The 18,672-nt window shown below is 42.8% G+C and overlaps 1 protein-coding gene across 12 annotated transcripts in view; it reads left to right on the forward strand.

Annotated features, from left to right (window-relative positions):
* The first annotated feature begins 6,342 nt into the window (after positions 1–6,342).
* The window catches only part of GRIN1 (glutamate ionotropic receptor NMDA type subunit 1), a 120,024-nt gene continuing 107,694 nt past the window's right edge, over positions 6,343–18,672 (forward strand). For 11 of the 12 annotated variants that reach the window (XR_012247439.1, XM_073640483.1, XM_073640484.1 and 8 more), the window contains exon 1: positions 6,343–7,217. Coding sequence is in view for 11 of the 12 variants with exons in the window: in XM_073640483.1 (XP_073496584.1) it covers positions 6,768–7,217 (450 nt within the window). In the remaining variant the exon portion in view is untranslated. The remainder of the gene's footprint in view (positions 7,218–18,672) is intronic. The other variant, XM_073640481.1, reaches the window with a different exon arrangement.

Raw genomic sequence — 18,672 nt, forward strand, 5'->3', positions numbered from 1 at the left:
CTGCTCTGGTCTTTGCATTGTGTCTTCTGCAGCTTTTCACTGCTCGACACAGGGGGCGCGAAATCCAGGATGCCGATACAGTTGAAAGTCCAATGTTGGAGGATGGGGGGGCAGTGCCAGCGTCAAGAGCCAATAATCACCCTGAGGGCCAAATTTGGCCCACGGGCCAGAGTTTGACATATGTGCTCTATGGCAAGAGACCCAGGAGGACACCACTGCTGACACAGAGACATAAAAAAGCTAGACTGCGTTTTGCCAAAATGCATGCGTGTAAGCCAAAATCTTTCTGGGAAAGTGTCTTGTGGACAGATAAGATCAAGATTGAGCTTTTTGGTAAAGAACATAATTCTGTTTACTGAAAACGGAATGAGGCCTACAATGAAAAGAACACAGTACCTACAGTCAAATATGATGGAGATTCAAAGATGTTTGGGGTTGTTTTGCTGCCTCTGGCACTGGATGCCTTGACTGTGTGCAAGGCATCATGAAATCTGAAGATTACCAAAAGGATTTTGGGTCCCAATGTAGTAGCCAGTGTCAGAAAGCTGGGTTTGCGTCCTAGGTCATGGGTCTTCCAGCAGGACAATGACCCCAAACATACTTCAAGAAGCCCCCAGAAATGGATGGAAACAAAGTGCTGGAGAGTTCTGAAGTGGCAGCAATGAGTCCGGATCTAAATCCCATTGATCACCTGTGGAGAGATCTTAAAATTACTTTGGGAGAAGACGCCTTCACATATGAGAGACCTGGAGCAGTTTGCAAAAGAAGAGTAGTCCAAAACTCCAGTTGAGAGGTGTAAGAAGCTTGTTGTTAGTAATAGGAAGCAATTGATTGCAGTTATTTATTCCAAAGGGTGTGCAACCAAATATTAAATAGAAGGTGCCAACAATTTTATCCAGCCCTTTTTGGAGTTTGGTGTGAAATTATGTCCAATTTGCCTTTTTTTTCTTTTTTTTTGTGTTGTTCCAATACACACAAACGAAATAAACATGTGTATAGCAAAACATTTTCTAGATAGGTAGATAGATAGATATACAGTATGAATAAGAAGAATATAAAAACTGGTTGTATTGTGAGGAGGCAAATATTAAATTAAAATAAGGATCAAATCAATGTATCTTGGTTTCATTAATTCTGTACGATAAAAACTATATCTACAGTGGTGCGATAAAGTGTTTGCCCCCTTCCTGATTTCTTATTCTTTTACATGTTTGTCACACTTAAATGTCTCAGAATACAAAACAAATTTAAATATTAGACAAAGATAACACAAGTAAACACTAAATTAACTTTTTAAATTAAGGTCTTTATTATTAAGGGAAAAAGAAATCCAAATCTACAGGGCCCTGTGTGAAAAAGTGATTGCCCCCTCCCCCCCACACCTTAAAACATAAATTAACTGTGGTTTATCACATCTTTGGGAAGCTGAGTTCCCTAGCCACACACAGGCCTGATTACTGCCACACCTCTTTTCGCTTAATAGGATCTGCCTGACAATGTGGAGTAGACCAAAAGATCCTCAAAAGCTAGATATCATGCTGCGATTGCGATCCAAAGAAATTCAACAACAAATGAGAAACAAAGTGTTATGATCAGCTACAAGTACTAAGGAAAGAAAGGGAATCTGTCCCTACAATAAGACTAAGCTGATTCCCTACGTTGCAGCGAGCGACCTGTTCCTTGTGAACAGACCCGCCTTCATCCTCAGCTAGTCTGAACGCAGACCTATAGAATAAAGGGAGGAGTCCCTAAAAGAACTAAGGACTGGGACAAAATTGGACACCTCCTAGCAGATGTTGTAGTGGAGCAAAAGGACAAACAGACAAAAAGTACTTAGAGGTCCAAAGGACCAAACGAACTAGAGAGATAGGTACAAAAGCACCTGGCTAGATAGAGAGTCAAATAACACTGAAGTCCAGCAAAGCCAGAAGGGCGGAGCTGGAATAAATAGGCAGCAGGTCACGTGACCAAAAATAGAAAAAAACTAACAGGAGAGTTCTAACACAAAGTAATTGAGATCTATAAGTCTGAAAAAAAGGTTATAAAGCCATTTCTAAAGCTTTGGGACTCCAGTGAACCACAGTGAGAGCCATTATCCATAAATTGCGAAAACATGGAACAGTGGTGAACCTTCCCAGGAGTGGCCGGCCAACCAAATTTAACCGAAGAGCACAGCGTTGACTCATCCAAGAGGTCACAAAAGACCCCACAACAACATCCAAAGAACTGCAGGTCTCACTTGCCTCAGTTAAGGTCAGTGTTCATGACTCCACCATAAGAAAGAGACTGGGCAAAAATGCCATGCATGGCAGAGTTCCAAGACAAAAACCACTGCTGAACAAAAGGAACATAAAGACTCTTCTCAGTTTTGCCAAAAAACATCTTGATGATGGCCAAGACTTTTGGAAGAATACTCTGTGGACTGACAAGACAAAAATTGAACTTTTTGGAAGGTGTATGTCCCACTATATCTGGCGTAGAAGTAACATAGCATTTCAGAAAAGGAACATCATACCAACAGTAAAATATGGTGGTGGTAGTGTGATGGTCTGGGGCTGTTTTGCTGCTTCAGGACCTGGAAGATTTGCTGTGGTAAATGGAACAATGAATTCCGCTGTCTACCAAAAAATCCTGAAGGAGAATGTCCGGCCATCTGTTCGTGACCTCAAACTGAAGTGCACTTGGGTTATGCAGAAGGACAATAATCCAAAACACATCAGCAAGTCTACCTCTGAATGGCTTAAGAAAAACAAAATTAAGACTTTGGAGTGGCCTAGTCAAAGTCCTGACCTTAATCCGATGGAGATGCTGTGGCATGACCTTAAAAAGGCGGTTCATGCTCGGAAACCCTCCCATGTGGCTGAATTACAACAATTTTGCAAAGATGAGTGGTCAAAATTCCTCCAGAGCGTTGTAAAAGACTCCTTGCCAGTTATCGCAAACGCTTGATTGCAGTTGTTGCAGCTAAGGATGGCCCAGACAGTTATTAGGTTTAGGGGGCAATCACTTTTTCACACAGAGCCCCGTACGTTTGGATTTCTTTTTCCCTTAATAATAAAGACCTTCATTTAAAAACTGCATTTTGTGATTACTTGTGTTATTTTTGTCTAATATTTAAATTTGTTTTGTGTTCTGAAACATTTAAGTGTGACAAACATGCAAAAGAATAAGAAATCAGGAATGGGGCAAACACTTTTTCACACCACTGTATATACAACACAACTCAATAAAATGATAACATAACACATAAATTAATGTACAAGTTCCCTTTATATAAATTATATATTACTGAAGCCGATATGGTTCCAAATGCTAAGGAAAGCATTGTAATTTAATCATGTCTCGCACCTTGATTGATAGCATTCCTTTATATGCAATGTTTTTGGTCTCTTTGAATTCTCATAACTAATAGATTATTAATAATAATAGTTAATAATAGTTAAGTTGTGAGAATTCAGAGAAACCAAAAATGTTGAATATGAAGGAATCCTATTGGATTTATACATTGCAGAGTCTGCATCCTGATGGCTTTACTGATGTGGTGGAGTAAGTCTAATCCTTTACTTCTGCCTTCAATTTACTGCTGCGATCAAGGTGTGAGACATGATTAAATTGCAGCGCTCTCCATAGCATTTTTAAGCATATTGGCTTCCATAAAATATAGGTTATATAAAGGGCACTTGTACATTAATTAGTGAGGTATGTGGTATGTTATCTTCTATTTAGTTGTGTTGTATAGAAATATAGTTTTTTTTATAATTAATGAGACCAAGATGCAATGATTTGATCCTTATTTTTATTTTAAAAAAATAAACACACCTGTTTTATTGTTTTAACATTCCTTTGATTTATACTGTGTGTGTATATAATATGTATGTAAGGTATTCCCTTTTTTTCCAGCGGTAACTCCGCTAATTTAGGATGTGTGTTTAAATCTGTTGTTACCACCTGTACATTCCTGATGAAGGCTGGATGAAACCGAAACACATGAGAAGCAGGTGGTGAGAGAGCAGCAGTTCTTACTTCTTCCAGGTGTCAGTTTCGTCAGAAGGAAATGAAAGTGAAGCGGGCGCTGATTGGCTGCAGGGCTTACATGACATAATAACGTCACATGAACCCTGGTAGACCCTGCGTCACAGGAACAGCACCATCATCGAAGGTGAGTATAATTTTATAATAAGGATATTATTTTATACGGGGGAATATAGTAATAGAGAAGGGGTTGTCTGAGTAGTGGACAACCCCTTTAAGTACATTGACACGCCCCCATGCACTTCCATTCTGATGTGCATATGGTTTCTACACTAGATTTCTCATGTCCGCCACATCAGATCTCTACATATAAAGTATCATTATTGGGGAGAAGCGTATATAGCTGTTCCGCTACTTCCACTACTGACAGGTTCCATTTAAAAAGCTGAATATATTAACCATCTGCCAAAAAGAGAACTGGAGGCCAGTGCGACAGATGCTCAGGAGGGGTCTGTCAGGACATGCCAGGAGTACAGCAGGATGACATAGTATATAAGGCCTACTACATTATACTGTAGATAATGCTGTCCCCTGATATAATCTATAATTTCCTACTCCTGGAAGAAGCAGCGCTCCTATTGTTCTAAGCACTTGGTTTCCATGGTAACTGATCAGTGGGATTTTTAGCTGAGAATAGTGTGGGCCTCTGTAGAGAGAGTGTCGTTAAATATAGCGCCAGAAAGGAACGCCATTCGTATACATACACTAAGAATGAAGCTGAATTCCATGGGTGGTCTGTGTAATTGTGTTCTTTATTTCTGACCTGGGGTGAAGTGAGTGACAGATGAGAGGCCCCTTAATGCAGGTAAGAAATGTGGCCCAGAGGTGACCGCCCTAGGTCAAGCTGTCAGTGAAGAGCACATCAATCTTAAACTTCTCAGTAAATGCTCAGAAATCTCCTCACACAAGAAAGAAACAACTGAAGGGATGAGGGGGCTGCAGCACAATATCCTCCCCTCAGTGCCTGTCTGAGAATGATGCTGTGAGAGAGGAGAAAGAGCAGCAGAGCCAGGTACCAACTGTCCAGCTCCACACCAGGAAGAGCAGGACCCCATCACAAAGTTTCTGGTCTCACTGGAGAAAACAGGCTGCGGAAGACCCAGGAAAGCGTCTGAAACCCATTAGCAAGGTGAGACTTCCATCACTTGCTGTCCTTACAAAAGTAAAATTCCCGTAACAGTGACTAGTGACAGCCACATAGCCCCCAAAACAGTGACCGCCACATAGCCCCCAAAATAGTGACAGCCACAGCACCTCCAATAAAACACAGTATCCACATAACAGTGATAGCTGGAGCATCCGATACTAGTGACAGCCACATCGCCTCCATAACAGTGACTGCCACAGCACCCCAATTACAGTGACAGCTACATTGCCTCCATAACAACGACATCCACAGCACCCTTATAATGTGACATCCAAAGCACCCACATAATCGTGACATCCACAGCAACCCCATAACACTGAAAACCACTATCATAACATTGACAGCCAAAGTACCCCCATAACAGTGAAAACCACTATCATAACATCGACAGTCAAAGTGCCCCCATAACAGTGAAAACCACTATCATAGCATCGACAGTCAAAGTGCCCCCATAACAGTGAATACCATTATCATAACATTGACAGCCAAAGTACCCCCATAACAGTGAAAACCACTATCATAACATCGACAGTCAAAGTGCCCCCATAACAGTGAATACCATTATCATAAAATTGACAGCCAAAGTGCCCCCATAACAGTGGACTGTTTATTAAATTACTGGTGCCACAATACACAATGATCCTGTGGTTTCCCTTGACCCCGCATACTGCACACATGCTCCTGACATCCAGCACACACTGTCTGTCCCTCAGTAATTCTAGCTGCACAGTCCTGGGCCTCCTCTCCATAGCATAGCTTGAGTTATTAGGTAACTGGATGCACCTGGACTGTAACAAGCTACAGCTCCTCAGTGCAGACCTCCATTTCTGGGGGAAATCAGCCAGTGTTCATCATTACACCTCTCTGGGCAGTCCATACTCTATGTATACTCTAAACACACAGCTATCCATCATTCTGCTTCAGCCTCATAGTGCAGGACGATACTAAGGGGGTCAGTATCATCCACTAAAGTGCTCTGGAGGGAAGAGGAGAGAATCACTAATTGCCCCAATTACCTATTCACTCGCGTATTCTGCTCTAATTACTGCTCAAGACAATGGAAGGGGAAGAAGTAGGTCTATGCAATGGCAGCTGGTGCACTAGGGGTTAATGTAGCAGCGGGTCTGTGAGTGGGTTTGTTATTTGGGAGAGAGACCCCCCTCCTCTCTATTGGTGGAGACTGTGTCACTGCAGAGGAGACAAGAGAGAGGGAATCAGCCGCAGCTCTCATTTCAGCACCAAGGACAGCGGCAGCCGGCAGCCCCTCCATTTAACAGAGGTCTTCTGCACCCACCCCCATGTCCATCACTGATCATCCCTGACAGCACTGAGACACCCCACCATTCTGCCCTTGTCACCATCACCCCTAATATCATCTTCACCCCCTCCATCATAGACCCCCCAGTATCAGCTCTGCCTCTGAGCCCTGTGATGTCCATGCCAACCATCTGTAGACCTGACCATTGACACCATCTACTCCATTATCTCCCACATCTCACCATCCTCAGAGACACCTGAGATCTCAGGAGATCTGGAAGAGGAGTGACCAAGATTAATCCAGACTTCCACCTAGCAAGGACATTTATGCATGGTCTCCTCTCCTCTGAATGATCAAGACCTCGGCTCATCATTGACTACCATTCCTCCACCCACAGCCCACCCCTCCATCTTGCAGAAAATCAAGGTTTCTCCCAGACTGTGGCGTCTCGGCTTCACCCTGTTTGGAGCTGGGGAGCCCCCCAAATACAGGACGTTGGCTCAGCCGGGGTGTGCAAAACCCATGGACAGAATGCGCCTTTTCCTTTTGGCCGTTCTATTTTTGTTCTCATTCGCTAGAGCCGGGTGCGACCCCAAAATTGTGAATATTGGGGCGGTTTTGAGCACCAAAAAACATGAACAGATTTTTAGGGAGGCGGTGAACCAAGCCAACAAGAGACATGGCACCTGGAAGATCCAACTCAATGCCACCTCAGTCACCCACAGGCCCAATGCCATCCAGATGGCACTGTCTGTATGTGAGGACCTCATCTCCAGCCAGGTAAATGTGGGCAGAGACGGCCAGGGAATGGGCACTGGGTGATGTTGGGCAGGTGAATGCCATCTTATCATCAATATGATTGTAGGCATAATATGAGCAATCGAATCAATGAAGGCACTGGCATACTAGTTAGTAAGGGCATAAGAAAACGTATGGTATTATCAGTACTGGAGAACATGGGCCAATATGTGGCACAGAGTAATCTCTAACCAGGCTGTAATCTTTAACTAGGAGATCGATAATCTTCAGTAATCATCATATAAAGATTATTTACTGGGAGACTGGACTGTGGGTGTAATACTGTAAGATGTATCCACATCATGTATATGTATATATGTATATCTATAGTATACAATGTATCACATCATGTATATGTATATCAGGTCTATGGACTATCCTCCATAACCACACATCACATTTATGTATATCAGGTGCATGGACTATCCTCTACATACTACACATCATATTTATGTATATCCTCTATATACCACACATCACATTTATGTATATCAGGTGTATAGACTATCCTCTATATACCTCACATCACATTTACATACATCCTCTACATATACCACACAGCACATTTATATATATCCTCTATATACCACACATCAAATTTATATATATCAGGTGTATGGACTATCCTCTATATACCACATATCGCATTATGTATATCAGGTGTATGTACTATGCTCTATATACCACATATCGCATTATGTATATCAGGTGTATGGACTATCCTCTATATACCACATATCGCATTATGTATATCAGGTGTATGGACTATCCTCTATATACCACATATCGCATTTATGTATATCAGGTGTATGATCTATCCTCTATATACCACATATCGCATTTATGTATATCAGGTGTATGATCTATCCTCTATATACCACATATCGCATTTATGTATATCAGGTGTATGATCTATCCTCTATATACCGCACAGTGGTTGTATCTCAGATACAGTGTTTCAGATGATCCTGAAAGTCTACTTCCCACTCATAGTTTGCTTATGATCACAGCCCCCCATAGAGATGATAGTCTGTCTCTGGATATATAGGGCACTCCAGAATATGATAGGAGAGGTGTCCTAGGAGTGCTCCAATCTGTGATAACTGATATAGGTAAAACTAGGCACTCAGAAGGAAATAAGGTGAAAACGTGACGATTTTATTGTTATCCAGCACAGTTCATAAGATTATTTCCTTTGTGTCCTACTTGGACCTTCATCAGATAAATACGGATTGTGTCAGAAAATCCAGAGATTGCAGCGCTGGTGAAAGGAGACTATGTCACTGTGAGTGCCAAACCGGATAGTGCCATACCTGACAGTGTCATTCCTGACAGTGCCATACCTGATAGTGCCATACCTGATAGTGTCATTCCTGATAGTGCCATATCTGACAGTGCCATTCCTGACAGTGCCATTCCTGACAGTGCCATTCCTCACAGCACCATTCCTGACAGTGCCATTCCTGACAGCACCGTTCCTGACAGTGCCATTCCTGACAGTGCCATTCCTCACAGCACCATTCCTGATAGTGTCATTCCTGACAGCACCATTCCTGATAGTGCCATTCCTGATAGTGCCATATCTGACAGTGCCATTCCTGATAGTGCCATTCCTGACAGTGCCATTCCTCACAGCACCATTTCTGATAGTGACATTCCTGATAGTGACAGTCACCTTACACCAGCACTGCGATCTCTGCATTTCCTGACACAATCAGTATTTATCTGATGAAGGTCCAAGTGGGGCACAAAGGAAATAATCTTATGGACTGTTCTGGATAACAATAAAAATCATTACGTTTTCCTCTGATTTCCCGCGGAGTGCTGCCGAGTTCTCCCTGTATTAGTGAGTCTCTGGCGCACACTGCCCTGTAACACATGAATAGTTCTTATTTAATCATCACACTGTGACCATCCCGGCATGTGAGAGGTTAATTCCCTCCTATACATAAAGATACACCCCCTTCCTACTGCAATCCCGGAGGGGCATGGAGATTGTGAGGCTGAATCTTGTTAGTATCTATGTCTGCACACCGTACTGGCACTACAACTCCCAGCATATCCTGGCAGTCACAGTGATGCTGGGAATGCATTTTCCGGGGAGAAGGCTAGAATCCACCTGTGCGCAGTACCTAGGAGCACGGCACATGTGCACTGCTCCCGCCCCTTCCCTCTATGAGCTGCCTTGATGAATTCCAATGAAGCTCCATATTCCGCATTGCAGCGGGTTACCGGGCCGGATCACCGGATCCCTGCTGCACCGATCCGACCAATGCTGCGGGTGTCTCCGTGCAGCACAAGATGTCCTGTAGCGATCAGCAGCTTCATCTAGTTGTTACTCCAAAGAAAGTGACAAATTGTTGCTTTGCAAATGCGGCCATCATATCCCTCCATCGTGGAAGGAGTCAGAGCGATATTTGTATCAAAGTTTGACCTGCGACAATGGTATGACATAGCAGATGGCTCATAGTCCTCACCCTGAACTAACCTGGTAGTGTCTGTACCCGGGTGCAGGGTGATATAAAAGATATACAGCGTGTGCGACAGGTGGAGACCAATAGGGATGGAGACTTTCCATTATCCCAGACATGGACAAAGCGGTGTATATGGATTTATTGGTTATCATCACCTCATCTGTGTATTATCATTTATCTATCTATTCAGCTCCTATCTATCTGAGCTAGCATTTATCTATCCACTTATCAGTTCGTTTCATATCTATCAATTCATCTATTATGTATCTGTCTTATGTATGTGTATAATTTATCTATCTAAATATCAATTCATCAGATATATTAATTCATGGCTATTTATGTATATGTGTTCATCTAATATCTATCATTTATTTAGTAAGATTAATTTCATCTATCTCAAATCTGTCTAGTGAATCTATCTATGTCTATATCAATATTCTATCAATTCATTTCATATTTATCTATTTATTCATATTAATATATCAATTAATCTCATATCTATCTAAAGTATCATTTGTTTGCATATCATTTCAGATCTGTCTCTTTATTCATCTCATATTTATCTAACCTATCCATCCATCCATCCCCTCATCCATCCATCCATCCATCCCCTCATCCATCCATCCATCCATCCATCCATCCATCCATCCATCCATCCATCCATCCCCTCATCCATCCATCCCCTCATCCATCCATCCATCCATCCATCCATCCATCCCCTCATCCATCCATCCATCCATCCATCCATCCATCCATCCATCCATCCATCCATCCATCCGCCTGTCCTGGTGTACTCTGCTTCTACTGTGAAAGGAGGAACGGGCCACCCAGCAGCACAGAGAATTTCAGGAGAGCAATGTCATTTTATAAGAAGAAGAGAATGGGGAGGTCACAGACTGAGTGCAGAATATTTCAGGAGTGGATTGTGCTGGTCTTGTGGGGGGCTTTGACCATGTGATGATGTCAGTGAGAACAGGGCACATAGTGATGAGGGATGTTATTTTAAATGCGATTCTTGATGGATTTGTAAAATATGATTGTTTGATTTATCGTCAGTCAATGTGCTGACAGCTGGTAACGCTTCATCCTAATGAAGACCAGTGAATTGTCTCGCCGGATCCCAGGCGTCCATTAGAGATTTCTCACAGGGGAACGCTGAGAGTGTAGTAAATGAAATGCTATTATGTGGTGTGACTAGCAGAACAGCGGCCAATGTGGGAAATACAGTAATGCCATGGATGGGGGGCACAAGGGGCAGTCTGATGACTTGTTTATTTACCGGGCTGGTGTCTCACCTGTGGCTGACGTATCTACATGTCTAAACGAGCGGGTACACAAAAGAAATAGGGATCGTCTTCTGGAGGGCAGGCTCTTGTAATATGGACGTGTGCCACTAGCTGAGAGCTGGCAAGTTATTGGGGAAGGTTGCGTTTGGCTTCAGTAATTTTAATGATTTAATCTTTAGCCTATTTTGTGATGACTGATTCACTCAAATAATGTGCATGAAATCCCTGTCAACTCCACGACTTCATCAATGGCCAGACCACGATCCTGCAGAAAGGCTAACAGAACATTCTCACATTTTCATCAGTTTCAGTGGTGGAACAAGGTTGATCATCCATTGACATTTCACTTCCATAAAGCAAGGGAACTATTCATAAACTTGTGATTTACTCATGACAGCTTCATTGTAGGCTATTATAGCTAATAAGAGTTTCCAATGCATTTTTAACAGAAAAGGAAAAAAAAGCTTGATATTTGAATGTTGTTCTGCAATGATGGGAGCTGGGAACATTCACTGAACAGACAAAGCCTAACTAAAGCTCCACCATCAGGAAGACGGTTCCTGCTCCTTTCAGCTACTTTCTCAGTATAACATATATCTCTGCTGTTATTTGTGCTATATTTGGCTCTATAAAGGCCATAGTACTGAGGCCGAAACGTTGCATTTTTTTAAACTATGTTATTGCTTTAATAAAGGATTTATCACAGGATCATTCTGCTGCTTTTGATACATTTCTATGTAGAAAGCTACAGTATCTCCAAATGCATCATTACTACAGGTTAAGCCATCCATGAGAGACCTGTCAAATTTGCTTTTTAAGGCCACGGCCTCACTATCAGTATTTGGTCAGTATCTGGTCAGTATTTTTTCTCAGAATTGGGAGACAAAACCAGGAGTGCGTGACGAATGCCGAATTGGTGACTTGTTTCTATTATACCTTTTCTCTGATTGTTCCTCACCTGGTTTTGGCTCCCACTCCTGAGAAAAAATACTGACCAAATACTGATAGTGGGGCCGTGGCCTTACATTGTATTTGTGCACCCTCTACAAGAAGCCATACAGCTCAGAGAGCAGGACAGGGTGTGCACAGGGTTCTAACTTCTGCATGTAAACAAGAATCTTTCTATTCAGGCAGCAGTGAGATAGAAATGGAAGCACAAAAATATAAGAAATATAGGGGGAGTTACTATGTATTATATACAAGATATAAGAGGCGTTACTATGTAACAAGACATAGGGGGACTTACTGTGTATTATATACTGGTGTAGCAATGCTACTCACTTGGGAGCGATATGAGGTATGACAGGAACCATTTCTATTTAAAAGTTCGGCTGGTTTATTTCAGTCCTCATAAACCACATCACATGAAACTCAAATACAGCCCTTGTCCGTCACAAAGTAAAACATAAAGCAAAAAGTCCATTCAATAGTGCTGGTTAGCCCGCCTGGCTCAGAGTCCAGCTTTTTAGTCCTTTAGCAAAGGCACTCAATCCAGGAGATCTGCACACCTAAGACAAACCATTGGTGGAGATATGGTGAGCAGCCTTCTCTCCCAACTAATCAGCTGCTCACAATCAACCTATCATGGCCGATTAACCTATTTTACTCCTATATGTACTAAAGCATTACTTCAGGTTTATCTCCCATCCACTAGGTGTTCGACAGACACCTTACAAGAAATATAGAGGAAGTTACTATGTATTATATACAGTATATAGTGGGAGTTATTATGTATTATATACAGGATATAGCGGAGTTATTATTTACTATATACAGGATATAGGGGAAGTTACTATGTATTATATACAGGATATAGGGAGAGTTATTATGGACTATATACAGGATATAGGGGAAGTTAATATGTATTATATACAGGATATAGGGAGAGTTATGTACTATTTACAGGATATAGGGGAAGTTGCTATGTATTATATACAGTATGTAGGGGGAGTTGCTATGTATTATATACAAGATATAGGGGAAGTTACAATGTATTATATACAAGATAAAGGGGGAGTTACTATGTATTATATACAGAATATATGGGAGTTACTATGCATTATATACAGGACAAGTGACTATGTATTATACGCATATACAGCATATAGGAGGCGTTAATATGTATTATATACAGGATATAGGGGAAGTTACAATGTATTATATACAAGATAAAGGGGGAGTTACTATGTATTATATACAGAATATATGGGAGTTACTATGTATTATATACAGGATAAGTGACTATGTATTATATGCATATACAGCATATAGGAGGCGTTAATATGTATTATATACAGGATATAGGGGAAGTTACTATGTATTATAGGATATAGAGGGAGTAACTATGTATTATATATACATGATATAGGGGGAGTTACTACGCATTATATACAGGATATAAAGGGAGTTACTATGTATTATATACAGGATAAAGGAGGAGTTACTATGTAATATATACAGGATAGATAATAAGTTACTATGTATTATGTGAATATCTGAAGTTGTGGGTTGTAATAATCACATAGGCAGGTTAACAATGTAATTATTTTTATTACTTATGTCCATGGTCTTACAGCAATTCCGGGTAGATGGTCACTATGCAATGTTCCCAGTTCACAAGATCCCAACCCAGGATAGGTAGTTCCATTGCCCCCGTACCAGGTGATACCCACTGTCTCACAACTTTTGGTTGGCCCACAGCTGTTGTACGTGGTATAGTCTGCTTTAACGGCCCATGCTCCTCCAGACGACGGATCCCACAACTGTAGCACGTGTATCCAACTCCAGCCAGAAACAACCCCTCCATTTCCTCGTCAGTATTTTAAATACCCCAGGCCGCCCCTCCGGAATTGAGCCCGGCCCTCGGGAAACACCCCCCCAAAGCTACCTGTGCATTTGTGGATGTATTTTACTGATGCTGAGCCCATTATCTGGGACTGCATGTGAGACCCCTTCCGGTGACGGCTCCACTGGGTCTACTATCCCCATCCTCACAATAGACTAGTGACTGGGAGAACAATGGCTTGAGGCCCCTGAGACACTAACGAGATTAATGGAATGATTGCTCTACCTGATTACCAATCTGGGGTCTGGCCTTATGTATGCATAAGATCCAGCCCACACATCTTCCTCTGCTTAAGGCCCCGTCACACTAAGCGACGCTACAGCGATCCCGACGATACGACCTGTCAGGGATCGTTGCTGCGTCGCTATGTGGTCGCTGGTGAGATGTCAAACAGTCAAATCTTCCCAACGACGCAGCAACGATGCGGCGACCCGTAACGATCTGTATAACGATGCACGCCTATGTGTTTCTGTGTCTGGGTCGTTGACAAGGTCATTGGTTAGGGGTCAAACACACCGATGCATGCTACCCAGCGGGGCCTCAACGATCAAAGAAATGTCCAGACCATTCCGACACGACCAGCGATCTCACAGCAGGGGCCTGGTCGCTGCTAAGTGTCAAACGTAGCGAGATCGCTACTGAGGTTGCTGTTGCGTCACAAAACTTGTGACTCAGCAGCGATCTCGCTAGCGATCTCGCTTAGTGTGACGGGGGCTTTACTGTCACTGAATGGAAAAATTGATTCCTGAGGCTGAACTGACGAGCAAGCTAATCTCTAATAAAACACGCAAGCAAATCTCTAATAAAACACAACAATAAGATCAATGTAACCAGTGCTCTGTGCTGGAAAAAGTCCGCATCCCTTAGAGCTACTCTATGTGCATTGGTCCAATAGTCTTTGAAACAAGGCCAGCTCCTCACATATTATATACAGGATATAGGGTAAGCTACTATGTATTATAAAGAGCACATGTCAAACTCTGGCCCGCAGGCCAAATCTGGCCCACAGAGTTAATTTATTTGGCCTGCAATGCTGGCAAGGGGGTACCCTGAGTATATTTGGCCCGCACGGCAACGTACTTCCACCTGGCATCACACTTTCAAGTATATCACCATGCTAAATGCCAATACAGTTCAAAGCAATGATGGAGGAAGGAGCATCAGCTGATGCTCCCTCTCCCATCATTCCCCCTCTGCGTCTGACGTCTCCGTGCAGCAGGCGCGGTGACGTCATTACAATGCGCCCGCTGTAACGAGATGTGCAGAGGATTTGAAGACACCATGAACAGACCGGAGCAGTGGGGAAATGGGCAGAGGTGAGTAGTTTTTTTTAAATTGGGCGCATTACACTGTATGGAGCACTATGTGGGCCATTATATTGAATGAAGCACTCTGTGGGGCCCTGTATACTCTATAGAGGACTATGTGGGGCCATTATACTGTATGGAGCACTATATGAGTCCCATTATACTGTATGGAGCACTATGTGGGGCGATTTGTTACGAATAGTGGTTTTGTGCTCCCACCTGGGAACCATCCTCAAACTAATAGGCAAACAGAGTGAACCAACCAGTGTCTTGAGTCCTGTCTAAGATGTTTTTGCTCTCATACTCAGCATGATTGGGGATCATACTTAGCCTTGGCAGAGTTCGCCCTTAACAATAAACACAAGGGTTTGGGGATGTCTCCCTTCTTCTGTAATCTAGGATTCCATCCTAAGTCCTCTTGTTTTGATGGAGGGGACGATGTCCTTCCAGAGGTCTCCATTGACCAGGGAGGAGAGTGGTGCACTAGCATGTCTTTAATATGTTCATTAAACCCAGACAGGAAAGTACTACAAAGAGCGGTATCGTTCCACCCAGTCTCTATGGCCCACCTACGAAACTGGGAGCAGTAGTCCTCCGCAGTGAGGTCCCGCGGACATAATGACTTAGGATGGGATTCAGCTAAAGCAACCCAGTTAACCTCAAGGGATTTCAGCGTTTTTTTGGTTTTGCCAATTATTACCGGAGGTTTATTAAGCGTTTTTTCAAGGTGGTTGAGGGCCGGGAATACTCTTCACCCAACTCCCAGTAAATGGAAGGCGGATTTTGGCAGAACCCTTCCCAGGCTCACTGTCACTGGACAGCTGGTGTCTGGTGACGCAGCTAGTGCCTAGTCAAGAACCAGGTGAGTACCTCTGCAAGAACCCCAGGAAGTGAAACCAGAAGAGAAAATGAGAAAACCCCTGAAAAGATAGCAAGACTAATGCTAGCACCACTCACCACCAAGCACATAGGGAACTGCAATAAACAGAAAAGGACTGAGCAGGGAATAGGATTATATAGCCCTCCTGGGGAAGATGGGACGCTGTCATCCCTGGTTGTCAGGCAACGCAGGACGCTGTTTTGTTTGGAACTATGCAGTGGAGGGATGTTGTCCAGTCTGCTGTTGAAGCTAGCAGGGAGTGACTGTCTGGAGATGATTAGGAGGTAATCAACACCTGATCATTGGCAGGCTATATAATCCTGCTCCATGCTCAGTTCTTTGCTGTTTTTTGCAGTTCCCTGTGTGCTTGGTGGTGAGTGGTGCTAGCCTTAGTCTTGCTACCTTTTCAGGGGTTTTCTCATTTTCTCTTCTGGTTTCACTTCCTGGGGTTCTTGCAGAGGTACTCACCTGGTTCTTAACTAGGCACCGGAGCATCACCAGACGCCAGCTTTCCAGCTGGGTGAAGAGTATTCCCAGCCCTCAAGGGCTCGCCTAGCTGGGCAGCTAGTGCCAAGTGCGTCTGTGACTGCACCTTTGCTGGTTTGGTGTCAGTCTTGCTGGTTCCCTCTGCACAGTGCATAACACCATTATACTGAATGAAGCACACTGTAGGGCCTTTTATACTGTATGGAGCACTATGTGAGGCGATTATACTGTATAGAGAACTATGTGGGGCCATTATACTGTATGGAGCACTATATGGGTCCCATTATACTTTATGGAGCATTATGTGAGGCCATTATTTTGTATGGAGGACGATGTGAGGCCGTTATACTGTATGGGGCAGTATATGGGGCCCATTATACTGTATGGAGCACTATGTCTGGCCCTTAATACTGTATGGAGCACTATTTGAAGCCCTTTATACTGTACAGAGCACTATATGGGGCCATTACACTGTATGGAGCAATATGTGGTACCTATTGTACTGTATGGAGCACTATGTGGGCCACTATAATGTATGGAGCACTATGTGGGGCCATTATATTGTATTTAGAATTATGTGTGGGGCCCATTATACTGTATGGAGCACTATGTGGGGCCCATTATACTGTATGGAGCACTATTTGGGGCCATTATACTGCATGGAGCACTATGTTGTGCCCGTAATACTGTATGGAGGACTAAGTGGGGCCATTGTGCCATATGGGGGAGTTACTATGCATTATATACAAGATATAGGAGGAGTTACTATGCATTGTATACAAAATATAGGGGGCGTTACTATGTATTATATACAGAGTATAGGGAGAGTTACTATATTATATACAGGATATAGGGGGAGTTACTATGTATTATATACAGGACATAGGGGGAGTTAATATGTATTATATATAGGATATAGAGGGAGTTACTATGTATTATATACAAGATATAGGAGGAGTTGCTATCTATTATATACTGGATATATGAGGAGGTACTGTGTATTATATACAGGATATAGGGTTTGTTACTATTTATTATATACAGGATATAGGGGGAGTTACTATGTATTATATACAGGATATAGGGGAAGTTACTATATATTATACACAGGATATAAGAGGTATTACTATTTATTATATACAGGATATAGGGGGAGTTACTATATATTATATACAGGATATAGGGGGAGTTACTATGTATTATATACATGATATAGAGGAAGTTACTATGTATTATATACAAGGTATAGGGGGAGTTACTATGTAATATATACATGATATAGGGAGTGTTACTATGTATTATATACAGGATATAGGGTGTGGTATAGCGGCTTGTTTGGCTGTACACGGAGGTAGACACGGAATACTGTTTCTTTAAATTTCGGGTTGGTTTGTTAAAACATGTCATAGACCACCATGGAGTCCATAAAGTAAACACAGCCCATTTGGCATAATGGCAAAACAAAACAAAAAAAAGATGCAAAACAGTCCGTATATCGGCAAGGGTCTGGCCACTCAGGGTAACCACACACGGTTCAGATTTAGCCCAACACATGCAAGCTCCTCTCTGGAGTAAGCCTCTCCAGATACTGACCCACAGATGAGTCAAAAGGCTGGGTATTTATAGCCCAGACCACACCCTGAGGTGGAGATATGGAGAACAACCTCCCGCCCGCTCTATGGTTGTTCTCATAAAACATGCCCTTATAAACAACATGGCTGATTAACCCTCTCTGCACCTACCATGCAGGAGAAAATTTCCATGCTTCACATCACTGAAGCTAATAGCCTCAGTGTAACATATCTCCCCTCCAGTATTCAGCCAGTGACTCTGTCACATATCCCCCCCCTCTGCCCAAAGCCGGGGGTTTTGGCACCTTCACTAAACATGGAAGTCTGGACAGGGCATCTGCGTTGCCATGTAGTTTTCTGGGCCTCTGCTCCACTGAAAAACGAAAGTCCTGGAGAGCTAGAAATCACCAAGTCACCCAGGCGTTCTTCCCCATCCTTTCCCTCATTCATCTCAGGGGTGCATGGTCTGACAGTAACCTGAACTTTCGGCCTAATAGGTAGTACCTCAGGGTGTCAATTGCTCATTGGATGGCCAAGCACTCTTTTTCCACAATAGCATAGTTTTTTTCACAGGCAGATAGTTTTCTG

This window comes from Phyllobates terribilis, unplaced genomic scaffold, assembly GCF_046119375.1.
Source record: "Phyllobates terribilis strain yellow unplaced genomic scaffold, ASM4611937v1 Scaffold_7__3_contigs__length_470593459, whole genome shotgun sequence".
Taxonomy (NCBI): Eukaryota; Metazoa; Chordata; class Amphibia; order Anura; family Dendrobatidae; genus Phyllobates; species Phyllobates terribilis.